This window comes from Salmo trutta, chromosome 13 (genome assembly GCF_901001165.1).
Source record: "Salmo trutta chromosome 13, fSalTru1.1, whole genome shotgun sequence".
NCBI lineage: Eukaryota > Metazoa > Chordata > Actinopteri > Salmoniformes > Salmonidae > Salmo > Salmo trutta.
This window is the reverse complement of record NC_042969.1, coordinates 54,123,912-54,150,850: the sequence shown is the minus strand read 5'-3', so window position 1 is coordinate 54,150,850 and position 26,939 is coordinate 54,123,912. Positions and strand designations below refer to the sequence as shown.

Sequence of the window (26,939 nt, the reverse complement as noted above, 5' to 3'; positions counted from 1 at the left end):
ATTTCAGACGACTGGCTATTCATCTTTACATTTGGTGGATGAATATTGAGAGACGTTAGTGGTTTGGCAACACTTCTTCCCTGTAAATGGATTATCCAGAGGAACAGTTCTCGGCGAACGAAGAAGAGGGGGAGGATAAAGGAATAGAGATAATGGAGGAGGAAGATAAAAAGCCTAATGGGCTGGGCTAATCTCCTGGGCGTGTGTCTGCGGCAGGTGTACTGGTGGCTGCGGGACCGCGACCGTGTCAAGGCGGCCCTGGTGTGTCGCCATTGGCACCACGTTATGCGCTCGCCCTCCCTCTGGAGGGTTCGAAACCTCAATTTCTCCGGCTGCATCTCCAGGACCCGCCGCTCGGAGCTGGAGACGGCCGTGTGTTACGCCAAGACCCACGGCTCTTACCTGGAGGATCTGGAGATTGGCTTCTTCCACCCCCTGAACTCTCTGGTGTCCCGGCGCTTCCAGCAGACGCTGAGGACCTCCCTCGCCGCGCTGCGTAAAACCGGCGGCCGACTACGCCGCCTAACTGTCAACCACATGGAGCTGGACCGCGCCGCCTGGTGCCGCAGTGTACGCAACTCCCTGGTGTGCAGCCTCACCTTCTACCTGCACCGCGAGGGTTCCCACCTGGGCTACCTGAGCCTGCGGGGGGCCCGCCTCAACCTGCCCCAGGGCCTGGAGGTGCTGGAAGCCGTGGCTGCAGCTCAGAAGCACATCCACCTGGGCCGCCAGCCCGGCATCACCCACCTCAACCTGGAGGACTTCTTCTCACAGACGCTGGCAGTCTTCATCAGCCCCGCCTTCCCCCAGGTCATGAACTGCTTCCAGGGCCTCTGCACCCTTACCCTCAACTACTGCTGTGTATTGGACGAGCTTCTGGCGCCCCTGTCCGCGGCGGGTAGGAGCCTGGGAGGGTCCCTGCAGACGTTCACCATACGATGCCATATCCACGAGCCCCACATCCAGGTTGTCTGGGGGGATGCCTGGTCCCATCTGGCTCAGCATTGTCCTGACATCCGGGTGCAGATCACAGTGGAGCGGATCCTCGACGTGGACAAGTCGGGGAGGATTCTGCTCAGAGATCCCGCTCGCTCAGTCTCACCAGCTGCTACTTCAGTGAACAGGACTGGAGTGCCAAGCCTGCCCTTACCAACCTAGTGCCCTGCTACAGGAGCTGTTTACAGGTGAGGATTGGTTACTCTACCCGGTGTTAGGTTCTAAATGAACCTTATAAAATTCACGGACGATTAGTAAAGCTTAAACCAAGTTTATTCACCCATTGGGTCAATACAGCTGCATCAGAGACAAATACATTTCCACCAGTGGTTATTTATATCTATCTATCTATATACACTGCTCAAAAAAATAAAGAGAACACTTAAACAACACAATGTAACTCCAAGTCAATCACACTTCTGTGAAATCAAACTGTCCACTTAGGAAGCAACACTGATTGACAAATTTCACATGCTGTTGTGCAAATGGAATAGGCAATTAGCAATACACCCCCAATAAAGGAGTGGTTCTGCAGGTGGGGACCACAGACCACTTCTCAGTTCCTATGCTTCCTGGCTGATGTTTTGGTCACTTTTGAATGCTGGCGGTGCTTTCACTCTAGTGGTAGCATGAGACGGAGTCTACAACCCACACAAGTGGCTCAGGTAGTGCAGCTCATCCAGGATGGCACATCAATGCGAGCTGTGGCAAGAAGGTTTACTGTGTCTGTCAGCGTAGTGTCCAGAGCATGGAGGCGCTACCAGGAGACAGGCCAGTACATCAGGAGACGTGGAGGAGGCCGTAGGAGGGCAACAACCCAGCAGCAGGACCGCTACCTCCGCCTTTGTACAAGGAGGAGCAGGAGAAGCACTGCCAGAGCCCTGCAAAATGACCTCCAGCAGGCCACAAATGTGCATGTGTCTGCTCAAACGGTCAGAAACAGACTCCATGAGGGTGGTATGAGGGCCTGACGTCCACAGGTGGGGGTTGTGCTTACAGCCCAACACCGTGCAGGATGTTTGGCATTTGCCAGAGAACACCAAGATTGGCAAATTCGCCACTGGTGCCCTGTGCTCTTCACAGATGAAAGCAGGTTCACACTGAGCACGTGACAGACGTGACAGAGTCTGGAGACGCCGTGGAGAACGTTCTGCTGCCTGCAACATCCTCCAGCATGACCGGTTTGGCGGTGGGTCAGTCATGGTGTGGGGTGGCATTTCTTTGGTGGGCTGCACAGCCCTCCATGTGCTCGCCAGAGGTAGCCTGACTGCCATTAGGTACCGAGATGAGATCCTCAGACCCTTTGTGAGACCATATGCTGGTGCGGTTGGCCCTGGGTTCCTCCTAATGCAAGACAATGCTAGACCTCATGTGGCTGGAGTGTGTCAGCAGTTCCTGCAAGAGGAAGGCATTGATGCTATGGACTGGCCCACCCGTTCCCCAGACCTGAATCCAATTGAGCACATCTGGGACATCATGTCTCGCTCCATCCACCAACGCCACGTGGCGGATGCTTTAGTCCAGGTCTGGGAGGAGATCCCTCAGGAGACCATCCGCCACCTCATCAGGAACATGCCCAGGTGTTGTAGGGAGGTCATACAGGCACGTGGAGGCCACACACACTACTGAGCCTCATTTTGACTTGTTTTAAGGACATTACATCAAAGTTGGATCAGCCTGTAGTGTGGTTTTCCACTTTAATTTTGAGTGTGACTCCAAATCCAGACCTCCGTGGGTTGATAAATTGGATTTCCATTGATTATTTTTGTGTGATTTTGTTGTCAGCACATTCAACTATGTGTGTGGTTTGTGTGGAGATAAAGTGTGTGCAGTATATCAACAGTGCTTATCCATGTACCTACATTGCCTTTTTATATCCATGCAGTTCAGACTAAGCCTAGTCCTGGAATAAGAGATTCTCCATTGAGAATGTGTTTTAGTCCAGGACTAGGCTTAATCTGTGTCAGGGAAACCGGCCCCAAGAGACATGACTCTAAGGGCTGGATTCAATCCGTATTGCAGAAGTTTCAAGGAAAATCTGTGTTACAGCTTGATTTAAAATGAAAGGCAATGTTCCCGTGTTACTGCATCCACAGTAAACGCTGCATATGTCCACTCATTTGGAAACGAGCTTCACATTTTCTGCTGGAGGTGGTGATGCTGTGCAGCGAGCTGGTCTACCTGAAGGTCTGGGCATCGGCTTCCTGGACCGGCTGCTGCAGAAACGCCTGGAAAAGAAGACCCTCCTCAGGACCATCAAGGTGAGCCAGAGCTCTGGGAACTAGGATAAGGCCATACAGGCCTACACACCAGCCTACCAATCTATGTCCTGGCATTGAAGAGATTTATTAACACAAGCTCCACACAGACCCACACTAGCCTGCTGTGTTCTCCTGCCCAGTGAACTGGGATATTGCAGGCATTTTTTAAGTTTGTTTGGGTCATTAATGAAACAGCCATCAAGCTGGGCAGTCATCTTTGTCCATTCTTAAAGGGCCAGGTCACATTTCCTTCTACTTCTTTAAAAGCTACTGATGACACTTCATGTGTTGTACCTAGCTATAGCTATGTGCTTGACTGTATTATGTGAGCAATATACTGTGGGGTTTATAAGCTGCTTCTGTTTGTGCCCCAGGTGCGCATCTACACCAACAAATGAGACTCAGGAAGAGGATGAGCAGCTGGAGATGTACTCTCGCTACAGACAACTCAACTCAGAGCTCCACTACTTCGCCATCTCCTACCCCATGCTCTGACTCCTGCCTGACAGACACATGGGCCCAAATAGACAGCTTTTTTAATATAACACCATTTAAAGTAAGAGGAAGGAAACTTCAATTTGATACACAAACATGATGGGTCTGGCAAATACAGCACACACACACACGGCGCCATCACTGTACATATAAACACACGCTCCACAATCTCATCCTCCTTTTCTTCAAACCCAAATATTGTATTAAAATTGCTGCAAACAATACAAGCACTCCAGCTTTCCATCATAATGTATACCTCATATTTTATTTATCAGTGAAAATGTTAGCCTGGGTATGTCAGCATAAGCTAAAGAGCCCCACTATAAAGTCAGTGTGTCCATGGTCTAGGCTTGTCCCAGATCTGTTGATGCAAGTCAGCACAAACAGATCAGGGACCAGGCTTGTCGTGGTGGGTGTGGTATTCAGAAGCTGTTGGTGGAGATGGGCTGGTGGAGCTGGGTGGAGATGGGCTGGTGGAGCTGGGTGCAGATGACCTCATCGATGTAGAGAGAATGGGACTTGACCTGGATCTCCTCTTCCAGGATCAGCTGAATCACAGGGTTGACACAGAGCAATGGGAGGCTACTGCAAAACATTCAATATGTCATTCACATAATACATTTAGAAGAGTCTCTTAACCAGAGATGGGTGTATCTACTGAACAAAAAAGACTTGAAATGAAAGCTGTGACATCCTGTTTGTGTAACAAAATCATGAGTATGGTGAATCTCTAATCAGTGGGTTGTGTTAGGATAACTAATCTTATACTTCATACAGACCTAAAACATGACTGTGAAGTACTATAAAATAGCTCGAGTTGTAATGGAAGTGAAAATAGTGGTCAGAGAACCTAGACCCCGAGATTAGTAGGAAGAGTTAGGTACAGTAGACAGGAAGGTGGGGTGCATTGTCACCTCTTGATGTGTGCAGTGAGCTCCTGGACCTCGGAGAGCAGGCGGACCTGGACCCGGTCATGGTAGAGCTCGATGCTGTATCTCTGGCTGCGGGCGGACAGCCGTGTCTGAGCCACCTTCAGGGGACCTGCTTTGTCTTCGATGGCCACGCGCAGGGCCTCCAGGTTCCACTCCTGGCTGGCCACCTCTGATAGAACCTTTTTAGGGAGAAAGGAGGGGAATCATAGGGGGATTAATTTCAGTAACACAGTGCGACAGGTAGCCTTCGGCCAGTAACCGAAAGGATTCTGCTTCGAATCCCTGAGCTGAATAGGTGAAAACATCTGCTAACGTGCCCTTGAGCAAGGCACATAACCCTAATTGCCCCTGTAAATCATTCTGGATAAGAGCGTCTGCTACATGATGAAAAAAGAATCACGGGAATGGCCTGGGTTATGCATATAAAGTACGTTTTCCTTCACATTGCTGCTGACCTTTGCCAGGTGGTCCTCTAGTCGTCCTTTGGCTGTCTTGGTCTCCTGGACCTCCAACCGGAGGGCATTGCCCGTAGCGTTGTGCTACCTGCACATGTCAGCAGCCGTCTGCTCCAGGAGGCTGTCCACCAGAGCCCTCAGAGACAGGGAGTTGTTCTCGTGCTCTGCTTTGAGGATGTTGTTGGAGAAGGTCTCCCACTCCTCTGGTGTCACAGTGGTACTAGGATTGGAGGGATTTTTTGGGTTCAGTGTGTCATGAAAGGGTGGCATGTTAACCTGTAGAAAAGGTTTAGATACACTTGAAGTCGGAAATTTACATACATTTCAACTCAGTTTTTCACACTTCCTGACATTTAATCCTAGTAAAATTCCCTGTCTTAGGTCAGTTAGGATCACCACTTTATTATAGGAATGTGAAATGTCAGAATAATAGCAGAGAGAATTATTTATTTCAGCTTTTATTTATTTCATCACATTCCCAGTGGGTCAGAAGTTTACATACACTCAATTAGTATTTTGTAGCATTGCCTTTAAATTGTTTAACTTGGGTCAAACGTTTTGGGTAGCCTTCCACAAGCTTCCCACAATAAGTTGGGTGAATTTTGGCCTATTCCTCCTGACAGAGCTGGTGTAACTGAGTCAGGTTTGTAGGCCTCCTTGCTCGCACACACTTTTTCAGTTCTGCCCACAAATTTTCTATGGTATTGAGGTCAGGGCTTTGTGATGGCCACTCCAATACCTTGACTTTGTTGCCCTTAACTTTGGAAGTATGCTTGGGGTCATTGTCCATTTGGAAGACCCATTTGTGACCAAGCTTTAACTTCCTGACTGATGTCTTGAGATGTTGCTTCAATATATCCACATACTTTTCCTCCCTCATGATGTCATCTATTTTGGGAAGTGCACCAGTCCCTCCTGCAGCAAAGCACCCCCACAACATGATGCCGCCACCACCGTGCTTCACGGTTGGGATGATGTTCTTCAGCTTGCAAGCCTCCCCCTTTTTCCTCCAAACATAACGATGGTCATTATGGCCAACAGTTCCATTTTTGTTTCATCAGACCAGAGGACATTTCTCCAAAAAGTACGATCTTTGTCCCCATGTGCAGTTGCAAACCGTAGTCTGGCTTTTTTTACTGAGATTTTGGAGCAGTGGCTTCTTTGCTGAGTGGCCTTTCAGGTTATGTCAATATTGGACTCGTTTTTTACTGTGGATATAGATACTTTTGTACCTGTTTCCTGCATCTTCACAAGGTCATTTGCTGTTGTTCTGGGATAGATTTGCACTTTTAGCACCAAAGAACGCGTCTCCTTCCTGAGCGGTATGACGGCTGCGTGGTCCCATGGTATTTATACTTGCGTACTATTGTTTGTACAGATTAACGTGGTACCTTCAGGCATTTGGAAATTCCTCTCAAGGATGAACCAGACTTGTGGAGTTCTACAAAAAAATTCTGAGGTCTTGGCTGATTTCTTTTGATTTCAAGCAAAGCACTGAGTTTGAAGGTAGGCCTTGAAATACATTCACAGGTAGACCTTCAATTGACTCAAATAATGTCAATTAGCCTATCAGAATCTTCTAAAGCCATGACATCATTTTCTGGAATTTTCCAAGCTGTTTCAAGGCACAGTCAACTTAGTGTATGTAAACTTCTGATCCACCGGAATTGTGATACAGTGAATTATAAGTGAAATAATCTGTAAACAATTGTTGTAAAAATGACTTGTGTCATGCACAAAGTAGATGTCCTAACCAACTTGCCAAAACTATAGTTTAACAAGAAATTTGTGGAGTGGTTGAAGAACGAGTGTTAATGACTCCAACCTAAGTGTATGTAAACTTCCGACTTCAACTGTAAGTAGGGTGGTTAGAGGAGGTATTACACTGACCTCTGCTGGCTGAAGGGAATAATGCTTCTAATGGACCTACTGTATGCAGAATGCACCGACTATCCATCAAGTTACTGTGACAGGCCTTCTATTTCTATGTGTAGAAATATGACGTTTGCTGCAGGTCAAACTGCATGCTGGGTGAAGAGAAGGGATTATCTTTAGTTTGAAATAATGACATTTCCTTCATTGAATTTCCTACTGCCCCACATTACACAAAGACAAAGTGCCATGGTTTTAACCTGGTACTGCGAGTGCTGTCTGACTAGTCACGTTGTCAATATTCGGGGAGGTGTTTGTGAGGATGGAGCAGAAACCATCAATCTGCTTGGAACTTGTCCCATAGGTCCTTCTCTAGGTAGTACTTTGCTGAGTGGTTCAGTCTGGAGCCAGAACAGAAACATGCATTAGAAGCATTGCAGAGATCATGAGACTTGATCGTGTGTGCGTGTGGCGAACCACTTCCTCCCCCTCACCCACCTGATCTGGTCATTGGTCTGCTCCAGGGTGCGGTACAGCAGTATATGCCACTCCCTCGATCACCTCCCTCTCCTTCATCAGTTCCTGCTCCACCTCGTCATGTACCAGGTCAATGGAAACGCGCCTCTGCCTGAAACACACATGTTGATGGAGTACATACAATCACTTCCTAAAGGTTGCCAGTTTGAATCTCATTGCGGACAACTTTAGCATTTTAGCAACTTTTCAACTACTTACTACTTTTTAGCTACTTTGCAACTACTTAGCATGTTAGCTAACCCTTCCCCTAACCTTAAACCTTTTAGCTAACCATTCCCCTAACCTTAAACCTTTTAGCTAACCATTCCCCTAACCTTAAACCTTTTAGCTAACCCTTCCCCTAACCTTAAACCTTTTAGCTAACCATTCCCCTAACCTTAAACCTTTTAGCTAACCATTCCCCTAACCTTAAACCTTTTAGCTAACCCTTGTAATTCGTAACATATCATACTAAATGCAGTGTCCTGGATTTACGTACAGAATAATAAGAAATGCTCAGGTTGCACTGAACATCTCCTTATCTGTTGGTCTGGTGACTCTAGGTCCTGGTTTTCTCCTCCATATATTTACTTAGATTTGTGTGTATTAGGTAGTTGTTGTGGAATTGTGGATTACATGTTAGAACTAGAAGCACAAGCATTTCGCTACACTCGCAATAACATCTGCTAACCATGTGTATGTGACCAATACAATTTGATTTGTTGGAACAGTGAGCAGACTCCTTCCCACCTAATTGTGTATCACTGCATTTTCCAACTGACTGATTGGGAGTTTACTTCTCACCTCTCAGTCAGACACTGCAGGGCGACTCTGAGGGGCTCGGCACACCTCTCCATGGCTCTCTCCACCCAGCTCTTACAGGTTATCAGCACCTTAATCTCCTGGACAATCTCCTCCAGTTTCTGGTCCAGGTCTGACTTCCAGAACTTGATGTCATAGATTATCTGCTCTGAACAGAGAGACAGGATGGTACGAATGGCGTGTGGTTGGGTATTATGAGGGGTGGTAATGTATGTGCTATTAAAAAGTGGAACAGACAGACCATTCAGTTGCAGTGATGAATCAACCACTACTTTGACAGGAACGGATTCTGTTATGATCTCTATTTATTGATGTCGCCTTACCCAGTCTCTTGTTGACATCCTGTTGCATGCGTTTGGCTGCCATGCCACTCTCCTCTATCCGCCTCTTACTCTCAGCCGTGAGTCGTTCAGAGCGTGAACGCTCAGCCTCCGCACTCCCATAATGTATTTGGTTTGCAAGCCTCCATTCTGGTAGGAACTTGGGCTGAGGGTCCATCAGCCTAGACATTATTCCACTGCAATTCTTTCAGCCTTAAAAAATATAATCTTTCCTTTCAATAAAGACACAACACAAATGTCACATAAATAGCCTACCAAAGTACCAACTAAATAGCAATTGGCTACAGTAGCTAACTAGTATCAACATAAAATGGATCTACACTACAATAACGTTAGCAAGATAGCTAGTTGTCATAAAAACATTTTTTTGCAAACTTGTTAACAAACGGGGCTTGCAAGATTCCACTAAAATATAATTAGTGAACCAAATCTCTCTTGCCATACCTTTACCGTGCGATGTGAAACACTGGGTCGTGTTAAAAAAGTTGCAACAATGTTGCCCGTCTTGTCTGCAATGAATGAACTCAAGGACAGGTTGTAAACAAACCGTTGCTAGATCAACGCAACACATTGCAATCTTGGCTGGGGCCATCAACCGCGGGAAGTGTAAAAAGTCAGCGAAGTGTACATTTGGATTCTAACAACATCTGTGCGAGGCAATTTGCTAGATAGCCAGCTAACGTTAGCTATCTTAGCAACGATGTCATCCAGCAACAAAAACAACTTCGCCGACAAGATAGGCGGAAGGCTGTGTTGCTCTAGAAAGGATATAGAGATCAGTAAGCTCAGAAAGGAGAATGCATATCTCAGGAAGTCATTGGATGAGCTGTCTGGTCAGAAAGAAGAACCATCAGATTCTGAAAATAACAAGCTTTTATTAGAGAAAATCTTGTCACTGGAGACTATGGGAGAAGAACGCTCAGCAGCTACTGGCCAGGGACCAGGAAATCTGCTCTCTTTGCCAGCAGGCCCATGTGGCAGGGGGTGAGACAGTGGCCGGTCTGCAGGCCCAGATAGACCACTATGTCAGGGAGGCGGACCAGAGAAAAACACTCTTTCAGTCACTCCAAGCCGAGACAGGATGTTAAGAACAAGCTGGTGTCCATGTCTGCTAAGTGCCAGGAGCTGGAGAGTTGTAGAGCTGGCACTGGGTTGCAGAGCTGCCCATCAGATGGACAGGTGTCCACCACCAGTACTGCAATGAGCCATGACCACCTCAGAGATGCCCTGGAAAAGAACCAGCAGTGGCTGGCCTACGACCAGCAGAGAGAGGCCTACGTGAAGGTGGTGTTGGCCTGGGTGTTTGGTCTGGAACAGCAGCTGAACCAGGCCAAGCAGGCCCTCGCACAGCAGCATAAAGACACCCATTCAGAAGAGAGGTCAGTGCAGATACAGAAGCACTATGAGATATTGTTAATGACGACCAAGGAGCTGGAAACTCAGAGAGAGCAGGTCAATACAGCCCAAAGACAACTGTCTGAGCTGCAGTGTAGGTATGAGGAGAAGCAGAGAGAGGTGGGAGAGGTGAGGCAGCAGTTCCAGGCGGAGAGGCTGAGTATCCGGCAGAGTGTCCAGAAGGAGAAGCGCCGCTCTGGGGACAGAGGGCCGTCTGTGGGCTGAGATGGAGGAGCTCCAGGCCTGACTAGAAGAAAAGGAGATCAGGTGTGCTGAGCTCCTGGTACAGGTGAATCTACTGCAGAAATCCCTACTGAGCCTGCATGAGGAGCAGCAACGCATCACAATTCTGGAGCAGCAGATCCAGGTGTCCGCCAAAGACCTGGAGGATGAGAAGGGAGACTGTCAGTATTTACGACAGCAGCTCCACAAGGTGTTGAAGGAGTTACGCAAGGCAAAGGACCACTTCGCCAAACTTGAGTCAGAGAAGGGGCAGAGGGAGTTGTCCTGCCTGTACGAGGCCAGCGCTCACAGCAGACCCCCAGCACCCCTGAAGCCGTCCAAAGAGAGCTTCACCTCCGCCTCTCAGGTCGTCAACCAGCTGGACATGAGCTTCTTAGTGTCCCAGTTGCCGAGCACAGTACCCCACCAGCCACCACCGAGAGCTGCTGGCCCACCTCGAGCACTGTCTGTAAACACTGTCTGGGCTGTACAGGGGCTGGGAGCATAGAAGTAGGCCTACATCTATCCTATCCATTTAGATTCTAGTCCTATTTTTATGGCTGGGAGTACCCACCCCAATAAGTAGTACTCTGGAATAGGTTACAGGTGACATATTACTATTCTAAAAACGCACTAAATGTAACTTCCCTTTTCAAAATGTTATAGGTGGTGCAAACGCAAGCTGCAATGTCAATGTCACGTTGTGCACTGTGTGTTTAGAAAAGTAAAAGGTCAACCTGTACGTCTATGTACCTTGGTCCTGGATTGCTTCTGGACCGGATTGGCGATCAAACTGGAAATGGTGCTTACTGTAAGGAACATTGTTTCAAGCCAATGAGTTGATCAATCAATTAATTTTATAAAGCCCTTCATAACTGTTGGAACTATTTGCTTTTATATTTTTCTCTCTTTGACTAAAGTGTAAATCAGTTGACTGGTTTAAAATACTTGATCATTTTGATGTTCAGAGACTGTTGTGAATTGTTGTTCCTAATGTCCGTTATTATTATCATCCTAGCATAAATCTTCTAAATACCCGTTAATAAAATGTTTAAAGCTTTATTTTTAGATTAAATGTATAGTTCTTGTTTCCAGCTAAGACAGTTTGTAGATTAAAGTAAACAATCATCTTATTACAATAACAAAAACAGTGTAGACTACATTGTATCAAAGGTTTAAAAATGACTTATTGTATTTCTATTCCAGACTAGTGATAAATGACAGGCATCATCATTTAGAATTTTTTATTTAAGTTTTAAATAGGTTACAGTATAACATTTGTTTTCATTCATTTAACACGTTACTGAGAAAATAGAGCACTCCTAATTTTCAATATACTGTAAAAACAGAACGAAGTGGCTTGAGTAATCTTTACAAGTCAATGTACAAGCGTTTTCAATAAGCAAATAAAGACATTTGAACAGGTCTCGCTTATGCTGAAATTGGTCAAAGAAAAGTACAAGAAGTTCTATAGATTAAATGTTGATGCATACAGAACAAGAAAGACTTGCATATTTTATTTTTTAAGAATAAGAACAATATCATTTTCAAACGCACCAATAAATAATCAAATAGGAATTCCATAGTTTTGTACTAAAGCATCCATTGAACAGTTATTTACTGGTTGTTAACATTGAGGCACTTGTTGAATCCACTGTTTTCTTAAATAACTTTCCATCCCCAATCACACTTATTTCAACCAAAATGACTTCAATAAATACCTAAACCAGTAACCTTTACGCACATCTATAAAAAGGGCATGGTCATGAATGTGAACAAGAACAAATTGTGCGATATATTTCTCGGAATGGCATAGCACAGCATAGCACAAAGCGTTTTGTTAGCAGAGGACTAAGTTTTCAAAGGGAAATGTAAATGTATGAACCATTATTTAAAACAATGTCATATTCATGAATTAACAATACCCTTAAATGATTGGTCAAATTTTCAAGTGAAACAGCCACGACTCTGAGGTTACTGTTTAACTTCTGTACAACCTACCTGGAACATCTGACAATGTCACATGTGTTCTGTATCAATCCAGAGACAAAACACACAAAAAACAACAAATACACTGAACAAAAACACTGAACCTTTCTGAAAACGACGCTGCCAATATCTCTCTGCGACTGATTTTAAAAGCGGGATCAACATCTGAACAGAACTGAAATAAACACGTAGGTTACTGTTGCTGCCACAACTGGCAGTGGAGAACAAGACAGAAACAGTTCTGATTCATTAAAAACAAAAGTGCACTGGCCTATAGTTAAGTAACATTCCATGACTTCAGCAGCACCGCAGCTTGCAGACAAGCCACCAAAGGTCAAAAAGGGCAGATGTGTAACAGCATAGACGGACAGACAGTGTTAGTGGGCATGTTTGGTCCAGCAATAAAGTCTGGTCCACTCACAGGTCCTAACTGGCTGTGGCCTTTTCAAGGCCGTCGATGTTCTCCGGCGCTAGACCTTCCTCAACGGCCACTTTAGACACTTGTACCTAAAATCAGACGGAGACATTTCTACATTCAAACTTCAAATGGAGAATCTCCAATATTTTTAGTCCAGTCTAGGACCAGGCTGAACCTGCATCCAGAAAACTAAAATGTATGTGAATGCATGAGTGTGCGTATGTATATTCTCTATGTCTGGACTGTTCTTGGTGGCTTACAGTAAACCTGCACTTACCTTAAAGGGTGAGCTAATACCCACAATGCATTGGAGCGTACTGCAGTAATAGCAGAGCACGCACTCCCCTCCCAGCACCGGAATCTCATCCTTGCTCACATAGACCTGGGTAAACACAGAAACATATTCAAGCATCTCCATGTCATGAGACACGCACACAGTCATATTACCTGGGTGAGCTCGTCATTAAACGAGACCTCATCATCCTTCACCCAGGTGTAGGTAATGTAGTCCGAAACACTCCTGAATCCCACCTGTAACACACACACACACACCTGTAAAAACGACACGTCGACTATACTTCTATGATTGAAAAGAACATCAGAGGGTTAAGTCGACTCTGACCTTGTAGAGGCCTATCCAGTCCCAGGCGCTAGAAGGGAAGGGCTCAAGGGGGCTGTAGATCACTATGGCGTCAAAGTCAGCACTCCATTCACCCTCGGCACACACGCGCACCAACGGCGTCTCGTACATCTTCCTCAACTACAGTGTGGGGATAGACAGGAGGGAACGGCAGAGAATATGGAGGGAAGAGGTAGTCAGGACTGGCTAGAGGGTGAAGGAGTATAAAGCAGAATATTTGCATCACACGGTATCGTTATAAAGAGTCACATTGGAAAAGCAGATCAGGGCCTGTATTCAAAAAGCACCTCAGATTAGGAGTGCTGATCTTGGGTCAGTAAGTGTCGCCTCTTAGATCATAATGAATAACATTATATGGACAGGAAGGAACTGATTTTAGATCAGCACTGCTACTCTTAAGACCCTGTTCATACGGTCTCAGATGCGGGAATGGGAAATGCCGCTGCCTCAGCCACCTCCAAGGTAAAGATGCCGATGACAGGCTTGTGGTCGCTGACGCCGTACTCCATGTTGCTGGTGTACGAATCCTGCTTGAGTTTCAGAGGGAACTCTTCCTCCTCCTCCTGCTTCTTCTTGGTGTTCTTCTCATCCAGACCAGAGTCCCTGTCCTCGTCCTCCTCTGGGGGTGGCTCTTTTGGCTTCACCCTCCACAGGATCCGGTCTGTCCAGGCCGGCTTACGCATCTTACCACTGGGCAGACAGACGAGAGAAGAGACACGGATTTAGTGAGTGAGCGAGCGAGTGATTAAGTCAGAATGGGAGAGATGGAGAGGAACCGGCAAACGGACAAGCGAAGAGATTTAGTGAGAGACAAACAAGATGTAGAGAAACAGAAAGACTGAGTTCCAAATGAACTAGTATGTCACTTAGAATGTATGCCCAATACATTGAATAATTCTAGTAGTCTGCTAGTATGGATATTTGAACAAAGCCTGTGAGAGAATGACAGAGTGTGTTAGAGATGGAGAAAGTATGATGAGTAATCTCATAAGGTAGCTGGATTTCTTTAGCGTTTCCTCCATCTCTGTGTTATTTCAGTCTGCTCTACATGATGGATCAGATTCCGCAGTGTATCCTTTCATATTCCTCATTAATAGCAGATTAGTTTTCCATTCTGTCTCACTGGGTGACTCATACAGCGAGTGCCCTCTCTATTGTCCTGATTAGTGCACAGCGGTGGAGACCGTAAGTAACGACACTGACGCACACAAACGCACGGTGATGCACACACAAACACGTGCACACATACAGGAATACATACTGTACAGCTACAGTGCATTGGAAAGTATTCAGACCCCTTTACCTTTTACACACTTTGTTACGTTTCAGCCTTATTCTAAAATTGATCAAATGTATCGTTTTCCTCATGAATATACACACAATACCCCAATTATGACAAAGCGAAAAGACGGTTTTAGACATTTTTGCAAATGTATAAAAAATAAAACAGAAATACCTTATTTACATAAGTATTCAGACCCTTTGCTATGAGACTCAAAATTGAGCTCAGGTGCATCCTGTTTCCATTGTTCATCCTTGAGATGTTTCTACAACTTGATTGGCATCCACCTGTGGTAAATCCAATTGATTGGACATGATTTGGAAAGGCTCACACCTGTCTATATAAAGGTCCCACAGTTTTCCAGTGCATGTCAGAGCAAAAAACAAGCAATGAGGTGGAAGGAATTGTCCGTAGAGCTCAGAGACAGGATTGTGTCGAGGCACAGATCTGGGGAAGGGTACCAAAATATGTCTGCAGCATTGATGTTCACCAAGAACACAGTGGCCTCCATCATTCTTAAATGGAAGTTTTGAACCATCTCTGCAGCACACCACCAATCAGGCCTTTATCAGTAAAATGCACATGAAAGCCTGCTTGGAGTTTGACAAAAGGAACCTAAAGGACTCTCAGACCATGACAAACAAGAATATCTGGTCTGATGAAACCAAGATTGAACTCTTTGGCCTGAATGCCAAGCGTCACGTATGGAGGAAACATGGCACCATCCCTACAGTGAAGCATGGTGGCAGCATCATGCTGTGGTGATGTTTTTCAGCGGCAGGGACTGGGAGACTAGTCAGGATCGAGGGAAAGATGAACGGAGCAAAGTACAGAGAGATCCTTGATGAAAACCTGATCCAGAGCGCTCAGGACCTCAGACTGGGGCGAAGGTTCACCTTCCAACAGGACAACGACCCGAAGCACACATAGCCAAGACAACGCAAGAGTGGCTTCGGGGCAAGTCTCTGAATGTCGAGCCTCCCGGGTGGCGCAGTGGTCTAAGGCACTACATCGCAGTGCTAGCTGTGCCACCAGAGATTCTGGGTTCGAGCCCAGGTTCTGTCGCAGCCGGCCGCGACCGGGAGGTCCATGGGGCGACGCACAATTGGCCCAGCGTCGTCCGGGTTAGGGAGGGTTTTGCCGGCAGGGATGTCCTTGTCTCATCGCGCACTAGCGACTCCTGTGGCGGGCCGGGCGCAGTGCACGCTGTCCAGGTGTACGGTGTTTCCTCCGACACATTGGTGCGGCTGGCTTCCGGGTTGGATGTGCGTTGTGTCAAGAAGCAGTGCGGCTAGGTTGGGTTGTGTTTCGGAGGACGCATGACTCTCGACCTTCGCCTCTCCCGAGTCCGTACGGGAGTTGCAGCGATGAGACAAGACTGTAACTTGTACCAATTGGATACCATGAAATTGGGCAGAAAAAAGGGGTAACATTTTTTTTTTTTTAAGTCTGAATGTCCTTGAGTGGCCCAGCCAGAGCCCGGACTTGAACCCGATCGAACATCTCTGGAGAGACCTGAAAATAGCTGTGCAGCGACGCTCCCCATCCAACCTGACAGAGCTTGAGAGGATCTGCAGAGAAGAATGGGAGAAACTCCCCAAATACAGGTGTGCCAAGCTTCTAGCGTCATACCCAAGAAGACTCGGGGCTGTAATTGCTGCCAAAGGTGCTGAGCACTGAGTAAAGGGTCTGAATACTTATGTAAATGTTAATTATAAATTAGCAAACATTTATAAAATCCTGTTTTTGCTTTGTCATTATGGGGTCTTGTGTGTAGATTGATGAGGGGGGAAAAAACAATTTAATCCATTTTACAATAAGGCTGTAACATAACAAAATGTGGAAAAAGTCAAGGGGTCTGAATACTTTTCCGAATGCTCTGCATATAGCGATTCGTTACAACTATATAGTGAACAATCCAAGCAGCAGGAAAGGAGGTTGTGCTGTATATTGCTAGTAACCATGCCCGCTACAAACAGCTGCTGACGCCCACACAGAGGCAATGGTACAGCCGGCTAGCAAAGCTGCCCTCTCTTCGTATGAGTGCGAATGATATTGTGGGAGTTAAATGAATTAGGCTTAACAAATCCTGAACACTGTGTCCACTGAGAATGGCAGCCACCTCCGCACAATGCTGATACGCTTCAATGGAATTTTCCACCGGCTTCATATGGAGAATAAAGCGACTTTGATATTCCGTATGTACTGTTAGAGACAACTGTGTTAGCTGTAGACAACTATGGTATTTATCACAGCATTCAGATCAGCAGAAAACCCCAGAAGCGCACGCACGCACGCACACACACACACACACACACACACAAAGAGAGAGCAAGGTCTGGGGTTCTGTAGGCACCATTTTGTGGGAGAGAGAGGCATTTTGACTTTCCATTGCAAAAATCTATCCATCACTGCCTTGCAACCGTTTTAGTGGGCTTATTGTGTAGGAGCAGAATACTGCTTAAGGGGGATTAGGGGTGAGTTTTGAGCAGCTTACTGGAAACCAAGCCATGTCCCGTGGGGCCTGTGAAGTCTAAAGAGAGCAGAGTTGAGCTTTTTAAAAATGGTGTCTTGTAAGGAGAGCAGGAGTCAGCTCAGTAAAAGCAAGCAGAAAAGATAGAGCCAAAGAGTAATACACATCAGGAGAGAAAGTGTGTGTGTGTCAGTGACTGTCTGTGCACACATAACTCGATATGTGTGCGAGTGTTCCCATATGCCTGTGATTGCACGTCAGCCATTACCTGCTGTCATAGCAGTCAGAGAACCTGTCGAATTTGTAGGTTGGTTGAAAGTCCAGAGGTCCCTCGTCAAACTCCTGCAGGAGAGCCTCCTTCTTCTTCATCATGGTCAGCTGATACAACCACACGGAATAACAACAAAAACATAACATTCAACATCCTCAGGAAATACGACGGCGGCATCCCAATTCCCTTTATAGTGCACTACTTGCACTTCTTTTGGATCAGAGCCCTATGGGCCCCGGTCAAAAGTAGTGCACAATGAAGCGAACAGGGTGCCATTTGTACATCCCATGTCTTACATGCATGAAAACAAGACGGCTAACTGTACGCGTGTAAAATGAAAAGCCACGGTCCCTTTTCCAATCTTGTCAAATCTATGTATAGTATGGTTCAAGATATGCATTTGTTTTGCTCTCTCTCATGAGTCTGACCTGGTCTTTGCTCCATAACAAGTTGAACTTATGGCTGGTGATGCAGTTGCGCAAAAAATGCATGCCGTGATCTTGGATGCGGAAGTTCAAATCCCCAAACCAAAAGACCAGCCTGAGAGAGAGGGAATGAGAGAGAGAGAGGGAATGAGAGAGAGAGAGAGGGGCCAATGTGAACATTCAACACAGAGAGAGCACAGTAGTACTTAAAATCACATTACAAGCAGATGTCAAGCTCCTCCATTTATAATACCGAAGCAGCAACTGTGTGAATATAGGAAAACACACACTCAACTGCGTTTAATGTATACTGACTTGTGGTCGAGGATTTGCGGTGTCTTTTTGGGGTCGAAGGTCTGTGTGTTTAGGATGTACTCGAACTCGTCAACGCGCTGCGAGGCGTACTGCATGTGTGCCGCCAGGTGGCAGTTGAGGAAGCAGAGCATGTGGCCGTAGAAAGACAGGCGGATGGACACCCCGCCTTTATTCCCCTGTTGGGCGCAAGGTCAATCAATCAAATTTATGAAAAGCCCTTTTTTATGTGAGGCTCAAACCCAATGCCTTATAGGTGCATTTATGACACTTTTAGTGCATTATAACACTCTCTATAAAGCTGTCATAATAACTAATAACATCCATTGAGCCTGATCTTACCCAGTAGCCGGAAACGCCTGTGCGAGAGTAGGTGTCCTGGATGTCTCTAATGAACGGAACGTGGGCCAGTTTGGAGAAGAACAGCAGTAGGAGGCCCTGCATGCGGATGGAGGACACCTGCAACACAAGATACCAGACACCCTGAGATCGCTTCATCTAAACCTGGGCTATTTTCAGGCTCTTTAAGTATCCTGGAGAAAGACAAAAAGGCAGAATCAGAAGAGTGGAAGCAGAGTGGCACACAAGAAGCAAATTATATTACTTTGAAAGACGAGGTGAAAATAAACTGAGGACAAACTATGTTGGGAGCACATTCTTCTGTTGCCTCAGACTAAGGTTGGTGGCATGAAACTAGTTCAACCGGTCTATGGTGCTGGAGTGGTATTATTAGTGTTATGAAGCCATATTGTCCTACTGTTGTACCTTCAGGTAGCCTCGTGGTGCCAGGCTGGACATGAAGAGATGGCTCCAGGAGTCCTCAACGGCCATGTCTATGATGAACCTGTGAGGAGCAGAGTACACCTCCTGGAGACTATAAAACACACACACACACACAAAATTGTTGCCTGTGACATTTGTATTATACAAATAAACTTACTGAAGCATTTTCACCATGCCACTTAGAAAAAACTTTGTAAACTTTACACAGTAAAAAAATGATTTTCCTGTCATGACATTGTACTGTGTCTTAATATTCAAATCAGCATGCAGTAGCTCCGCAACCCCACCCAATCACGTAGAGGTCTGGGGTCTTTGGGGAGTTCAGGTGAAGCAAGGAGCTGATGTCATCTGGAGGATCAGCTGTAGCAACATTCCACGTGACCATGTGAAGCCTGGAGGGATCGAGAGAGAAAGAGAGGGAGAGGTTAGAGAGGGGGCGATGGAAAGCAAGCGAGAGGGAAAGAAAGAGGGAGCAAGAAAGGGAGAGAGGGAGCGAGAGCGAGAAAGAGAGAGTACAGCAGATCATGAATCACTTGCACAGCAGTTTTCCACAAAACTCATTTGAGCAAAAGCCTGACAAATGGGACTGCAACTTTCAGAAGCTTATTTAGTTACACAACATCATGTTTAGCCAGTCATGAATGGACAGTGGTGGTTGATAAAGCCTGTTCACATCTCTAACCATAGCCTATATCAATTCAGATACTGTGAATGAAGAACACTTCTCAACGAGGAACTAAGCCAATCCCTTTCCATGTCGTAAGCACAGAAATAAATCGAACACTGACTTATGATCTCTATGGTTCTAACATCATAACCTTTCAGTTCTGTTAACAAAAGGGCATTTTGTGTTATCAAATCCAAAAAAGATAAGCATGCCAGAGATTACGATCCAGAACGGAAGAGACCGCCACACACTGCCTGCTCTGAGCTCAAGAGGCTGATCAAACAAGGGTCCAAAGCCTTAAAATCAAGACATGAAAAACATGTCTAACTTCTCGACCAACTCAGACTCTCTGCACTCAGATAAAGACAGACAAAATTGGAATAAAATGGAGAAGTCATTGCTGGACATTTTAGTCAAGAAGAATCACTAGTATCCAGTCTTACGATACTTGTGTTCATCAACTAAACCCTTGCAGCGAAGAACCATATGCAATGCATTTGGATTGAAAACAAATCATATGATGTTATAAAGACAGAGAAAGTGGAAGTCAAGTTTAAATAAGGCCAAAGAGAACAGAAAAGAGGAACCCTGCAAAGCCTATCATGTCCACCTGAAGTTCTCTTTCTTGAGCCGGTTGGCCCCTTTACCACAGATGAGGAAGGTGTTGTCCAAGCTGCCTACCACCTGCTCTTGGAGCTGGGGCGAGGGGTCCAGGTCATCCATGCAGGTCATGAGCTGGGCGAGGCGATGGCGCAACAGCAGGCGGCTGCCCGAGGACTGGGTGGCAGAGCTGGCTATGCTGTCCGAGCGGACGCGCCCTCCGGGCGAACCGAACAACCGGCGGATCTCATCCATTGTGGGTGATCTTCTGGAAGGAATCTCAGTGTCGGAAAGAGAGGAGGAAAATATGGAGGACTAAACTGATGCGATGAGCAGTTCAGAAAGGCAGGTGATTCTTCCTTGTTTACAAGGGGAACATTTCACTGCAAATCACTAGTTTATCCTTTAATGGAGATTTGGATACTTGAATATTTGCAGAGATCATAGGCAGGGTCTTCTACAGTGGTCCAACTGCAGATTTATGTCCTTGCCGATTCTTTCTTGTTCCAAGATCCATCAAAGGGAGACCCTCATCACAGCACTTCCCCTTGGCATCATGTGAGAGTCTGAATTTGATATGAAAGACCATACCGAATTCCTGCTGTCACAAAAGCACAGAAATGGCTACAGATTCTCCAACGGTCCTGTCTTAGAATTCCTTACGGTATAACAGGTGGAAGAAGAGCAGCTAGGACATATCTAAAGACTAATGTATACTTTAGACGGAGCAATGATGCCTTGCATAAAATCCAGCCTCTTGGAAGTGAATGAGAGACATGAGAATATTTTTGGAGGGTCTGAAGTAGACTGAGAAGGATTACGGGCTAAGCAGAATCAAGAAGGGGCCACATGAGACCCACTATGTGAAAACAACCCCTTAATGTTAGAAAATGTAACTTAGTCTGTAATAATTTGCTTAACACCAGTCCACAATGAGGAAACGTTGAGCAAGGCTTAAAGAGAAACACAAAGTGGCAGTGGTAGACTTTGGGACCCAATCATCTGCTTTACTGAACTTTCCTCTGATTTGGAAAGAGTGACGTTGAATATTTCTCTAATATGTGTGGGAATGCAATGCACTGGCAAACCTAATCACAATAATACTAATGTATTACGCTCTCAGCTTTGTATTGGGTGCTGGCACTGGCAGACAATGTGAGGTTAAACTGTGTTCTGTCTGGGGGAATACAGACCTAATAAGGAAATAGTAAGCCTGTGTGCATGCACTACAATGACATTTTTGAATTGCCTGCACAGATATCCGATAACTGTACATGGTTGGATTGTTGGTTCTTTGTCAGTTCAAATGCTATGCTGCCTGCATTGCTGAATATGACTCTGGGCGTGCAGTGTCCATTGACCGTAAACAAATAAAATGTGCAGTGTCTCCTTATGCACAAAACATGTTCTCTAATCAAAGTTGTTAGCCGGAGCTCATATGACCACAAGGAGACATTCAAACCTGAAAGTGTCTTCGTTGAAGCAGTTCTTCTCCATGCTGACTGAGTTCTTGACTTGTGACTGGGGGTCTTCTTTGGTATCATCATCATTCTCCATAATCTCACCAGCTGCAAAATCATGGAATTATGATAATGTTACAAACAACAAACTCATGGAATCATGATAACGTTACAAACAACAAACTCATGATATGAAAGCACAGCAATATGTTGTCTGAATAAAATAAAAAAGTATTGAATGTCAAGACAGGAACCTGCAAAATAGGGTCCACTGCTCATGACGTCATTTCTAGTGGTGTAAAGTACTTCAATAAAAATACTTTAAAAAGTACTACTTAAGTAGTTTTTGGGGGTATCTGTACTTAACTATTTATATCTTTGACAACTTTTACTTCACTACAATCCTAATGACAATATTGTACTTTTTACTCCATACATTTTCCCTGACACCCAAAAGTACTCGTTACATTTTGAATGTTTAGCAGGGGAGGAAAAAGATCAAATTCACACACTTATCAAGAGGACATCCCTGGTCATCCCTAGTACTGCTTCTGATCTGGCGGACTCACTAAACACAAATGCTTCATTTGTACATTTTGTCTGGGTGTTGGAGACAGTCTCTGGTTATCCGTAACTTAAAAAGAAAAAGGTATCGACTGGTTTGCTTAATATAGGGAATTTGACATTATTTACACTTTTACTAGTACTTTTGATACTTTAATATATTTTAGCAATAACATTTACTTTTGCTACTTAAGAATATTTCAAACCAGATACTTTTAGACTTTTACTCAAGTAGTATTTTACTGGGTGACTTCCACTTTTACTTGAGTCATTTTCTATTAAGGTATCTTTACTTTTACTCAAGTATGACAATTTGCTAACCAGACTCCCCTGCTAACTAGCTTGATAGTTACAGTATAGTATCTGCATGCAAACAACACTCTCTGAATTGCAAACGTTCAACGTTACATTGTGTTCTCTGAATTGACATTTCTGAAAGTCAGGAATGTTTTTACACATTAGATGAAAAGTTAGCTATCCCAGTTATTAGCTAGCAATTAGCGTCGTTCCTTTAAATTAGCTAGCTAACGTTAGCTAGCTATTGTATCTGTGTTTGGGATTACAACCGATTAAAATATAGTACAAATAATACATATACAATGTTCTTACTACCTGGCAATGCCTGTTGTTTTGTCGTAGCCTGCTCTCATTCGGATTACAGACATTTGCACGAAAAATGACAATTGGGTGAGATTACGCAACACACTTTGTTTACGTTTTGCACATGCACTTCCTCAAAGATATCCGAGTGGCCGCGCGTCTTCTTCTACGTCTATGGTGTTATGGCAGCCCGCAAACAAGCATTAGAGGTGAATGCCCCCACCTACTGTATGGATGGTAAACTGTATAGAAATATCCATTATAAGAGATGGATAAAAACGACATACAAAAAATAAACACATTCCAATTCGAGTCACATCCCGACACAGGCTCAGGGGCCTGTGAGGGCAGAACATCCTTTGACAGGATTTTATGCAATGCCTTGGCTGTAAACTCAGTCCCAAAAAACGTTCTGCTGCACTCACAATGATTCCAATTTTCTCTGATTTCTTCTTTGTTTGTGCTGTGAAGTTTATGACCATTGCAATAAATGCTACAAAGTCCACCTTTTTCACAAGTAATATATCGGGAGCCCTTGATTGCCGAGAAACATTCACTGGTGCAGTCTCCACAGCTGCAGCATATAACCTCAGCTGACATATATGATATTCTTCCCATCTGCATACACTTGATACATGCCCAAGTCTTTGTAGGGGCTTGTGTCCATACACGCTTACATGGTATGTCATAAAGATTTACATGAGAAGGGAGAGACTTATCAAAAACAATAATTTGGACGAAGTGGGTTTCCTTACTCCATCCACCATACATGTCAGTCAGCCTGCACCAATCACTTCACCTACTTCCTCATGTATATCATCTGCATCCCAAGAGATAACCCCCTGCTTTGGAAATCCATATACAAAACATTCCATTCAAAAATCTTTTTGAGGCAGAATGCAAGCTTCTTCTGTTCCGCGGACACACACAAAATCTGAATAAGACCAGCTCTTGTGACTCTCACATATGCCACCTCACTCTACGCATCCATGATACGTTGCTCTTCGCGACTTCAAACGAATCCCCCAGGTAATATTGATCCAAAACTCCTACTATAAACAAATCTAGGGATATCTTAGTTTCTATCACAACATTACTTAATTAGTTTCCTTTCTTTTTCCACGACTGTAGCCCATTCGTCCTCACGCTCATCTTTACCCACCCGCCATCACTTTCAAACAGAACATACATTTCCGTCTTCTTCCCTACAGTACTTCCTCAATGAGTGAGGGTAAGTGAGGTCAGGTCAGTGAGACCATTCTAGCCAATGAGAGGGCAGGTACATGTGTCAACAACAGGCACAACAAAGTCGTTTTTCTCAAAGTTGACAAAATGCCAAGTGTAACCTCTTATACCAGTACATTTTTAACTGAATTAACATTACGAAACTTTTACTCTATCAAATAAGCCTCATGTAATTTAACACTCTCGATTAGACCTCCATACAAAAAAGGGCTTATCTCACATGGCCAGATTTTGGGCGGAGTAAATCCTCTCACTTCGCCTCTTCCTCAACTCGGTCAGTGCCACAATTCTTGAGTAAACGCTATGGAGCCAGATAGCTGCCAAAAGGTTGAACGTACATATTGTTAGGATCGTAAGAAAACCCATAGGTGAACCATGAAACGAACTGTTAAATTAGATCTGTAAAACATACAAACCCTATGTTTACGACTATGAATGAACATTTACAAGATACATTCTTACTTTACGTCTCCCTTTACTCAGGTACAGATCTTTTTTATACAAACTTTTGTCAGGAATGTGGCATCTGCAAAGGACATGAACCGAACGTAGCTAGTCGAAGTTAGCTAGTCAACCAAGCACCTCTAGCCCAGACGTTAGAGTTGCTTTACAGCTTCCGGTTTCATTTCCAAAATAACAGTTTAGAGCTTGTGTTAGAACGGCATTCGATAACAACGTTATATCAGTAGAGAATTATATTTTAAAAAGACACAGAAAAACCTTGTCTAGAATAACCGCCTGAGCTGCAAAATAGAAAGTAAATATGATTTAGGCCAGGCCTAATCCACTGTCTAAATAATCCATGCTGCTGTGTGTTATTTAATTGTCAAATAATTGCATAATTGATTATTATAACCACGTGGAGCTACTGTGGTGGTCATGTAACCTGGTGAATCACACTTTTTCCAGTATTTGGGAGCACGGACTGTAGGCGTTATATTAGGTATTTTGACTGTTGTATTTGCGAATTCCACTTGCACAACCCCATCACACAGAGGCTATGTCCATATCAATAAATGAGACAAACAAAATATTGATTAAGTCTTGGCTATTTTGCTCAGGACAGGTTATAGCCAAGGGGTCCCAAATGGTCAAGACTATCTACAGCCTATTCTTATTGCCAGATCTGTCTCCTTATCAGCCACTGCACGTGCTTCTTCAACTATTTTGTTTCAAATTATTTAGAGGCATGTGAGCTAGGGTCTCTTTTTAAGGGGAGGGCTTTAATAAAAACAGTTCTAAAACACAAAAGAGTTCTACAACTATTCTGCAAGACACCAGTACCCAAAATGATAGCCTAAATTGCAATGCCTACAAGTTGAAGGCCTGTTCTTTTTATTTGGATAGGCCTAAATTAAACATTGAATTATTAGGGTGATAAGCTAAAGAACTCTGGAGAATGTAGATCATTTTGAACACACACATGGATTTCAATAAACAAATGGATATGTTCTATTCTCTTTGATTTAGTTCCTATTGCAACTCAGACAAATGACTGACTGGATGACATACTGAACTGAATGAAGGATGAATTAAATGTTCAAATATGTTGGAATTATGAGTTGCATGCATGCGCTGCCATTTTTGTCTAGTAGGCAAATAGGCCTACATTAGGGTATTGACTTCGGCTGCATGCCTCCAGAAGAGCATCTTCTGAGGCTGAGGGGTGCTTTTCTGAAGGCGCATGGTGCTGCATGTAGATCACAAGCTCTTCAACTGGGCAGCAGTGTCGCGATGGAGGGAATAGCCTATACGGAGACTACCTAAGACCACCGCAACAAAGTTATTGTAAAGTGTGGGAATAAGCTTATGCCAGACTTAGCCTACGTTTAACCTCTCCCTTGTTCATTTCAAAGTCCATATGTTCATGACCCAATTCATCTAAATCATGTCAAATTATTTTAAATTCATATTAACCCCTCCTGCAAAATATGCTTTGGCAAGATTTTGAGTGATGAAATACACCACCGGTCAAAAGCCTTAGAACACCTACTCATTCAAGGATTTTTATTTAACTATTTTCTACATTGTAGCATAATAGTGAAGACATCAAAACTATAAAATAACACATATGGAATCAGGTAGTAACCAAAAAAGTGTTAAATCAAAATATATTTTTGTATTTGAGATTCTTCAAATAGCCACCCTTTGTCTTGATGACAGCTTTGCACAAGCTTGGCATTCTCTCAACCAGCTTCACCTGGAATGCTTTCCCAACAGTCATGAAGGAGTTCCCACATATGCTGAGCACTTGTTGGCTGCTTTTCCTTCACTCTGCGGTCCAACTCATCCCAAACCATCTCAATTAGGTTGAGGTCAGGGGATTGTGGAGGCCAGGTTATCTGATGCAGCACTCCATCACTCTCCCTGGTAAAATAGCCCTTACACAGCCTGGAGGTGTGTTGGGTCATTGTCCAGTGGAAAAACAAGTGATAGTCCCACCCAGCGCAAACCAGATAGGATGGCGTATCGCTGCAGAATGCTGTGGTAGCCATGCTGATTAAGTGTGCATTGAATTCTAAATAAATCACAGTGTCAACAGCAAAGCCCCCCCCGCACACACACCTCCTCCATGCTTCACGGTGGGAACCACACACGCGAAGATCATCCGTTCACTTACTCTGCGTCTCACAAAGACATGGCGGTTGGAACCAAATCTCTCAAATTTAGACTCATCAGACCAAAGGACAGCTGTCCACCGAATGTCCATTTCGCGTGTTTCTTGGCCCAAGCAAGTCTCTTATTATTGGTGTCCTTTAGTAGTGGTTTCTTTGCAGCAATTCGACCATGAAGGCCTGATTCACACAGTCTCCTCTGAATAGCTGATGTTGAGATGTGTCTGTTACTTGAACTCTGAAGAATTTTTTTGGGCTGCAATCTGAGGTGCAGTTAACTCTAATGAA

General features: G+C 44.6%; 1 protein-coding gene and 3 pseudogenes across 3 annotated transcripts; 2 read left to right on the top strand and 2 right to left on the bottom strand.

The window, feature by feature from the left end:
* The first annotated feature begins 177 nt into the window (after positions 1-177).
* On the top strand, positions 178-3,974 carry LOC115206784 (F-box only protein 39-like; annotated as a pseudogene).
* A 15-nt stretch (positions 3,975-3,989) lies between these two features.
* On the bottom strand, positions 3,990-9,153 carry LOC115206056 (tektin-1-like; annotated as a pseudogene).
* LOC115206055 (centrosomal protein of 55 kDa pseudogene) lies at positions 9,150-10,881 on the top strand (annotated as a pseudogene).
* A 655-nt stretch (positions 10,882-11,536) lies between these two features.
* Positions 11,537-24,343, bottom strand: LOC115206054 (inositol polyphosphate 5-phosphatase K). Of its 3 annotated transcripts, none has more exons than XM_029772613.1 (13): positions 22,804-22,999; positions 21,630-21,735; positions 19,188-19,292; positions 18,883-18,961; positions 18,460-18,576; positions 18,121-18,296; positions 17,809-17,920; positions 17,378-17,487; positions 13,810-14,044; positions 13,337-13,474; positions 13,162-13,245; positions 12,992-13,096; positions 11,537-12,803 (listed from the first exon to the last, which is right to left on the bottom strand). In XM_029772613.1, exons 2-13 carry the CDS (start codon positions 21,722-21,724, stop codon positions 12,723-12,725), a joined length of 1,437 nt encoding a protein of 478 aa, XP_029628473.1. In that variant the 5' UTR covers positions 21,725-21,735; positions 22,804-22,999; the 3' UTR covers positions 11,537-12,722. The 3 variants fall into 3 exon arrangements, with proteins under 3 accessions (XP_029628473.1, XP_029628470.1, XP_029628472.1); XM_029772610.1 differs by having other exon boundaries at positions 18,883-18,991; positions 22,804-22,996; XM_029772612.1 differs by lacking the exon at positions 22,804-22,999 and adding an exon at positions 24,257-24,343 and having other exon boundaries at positions 12,723-12,803; positions 18,883-18,991.
* Positions 24,344-26,939: the final 2,596 nt, after the last annotated feature.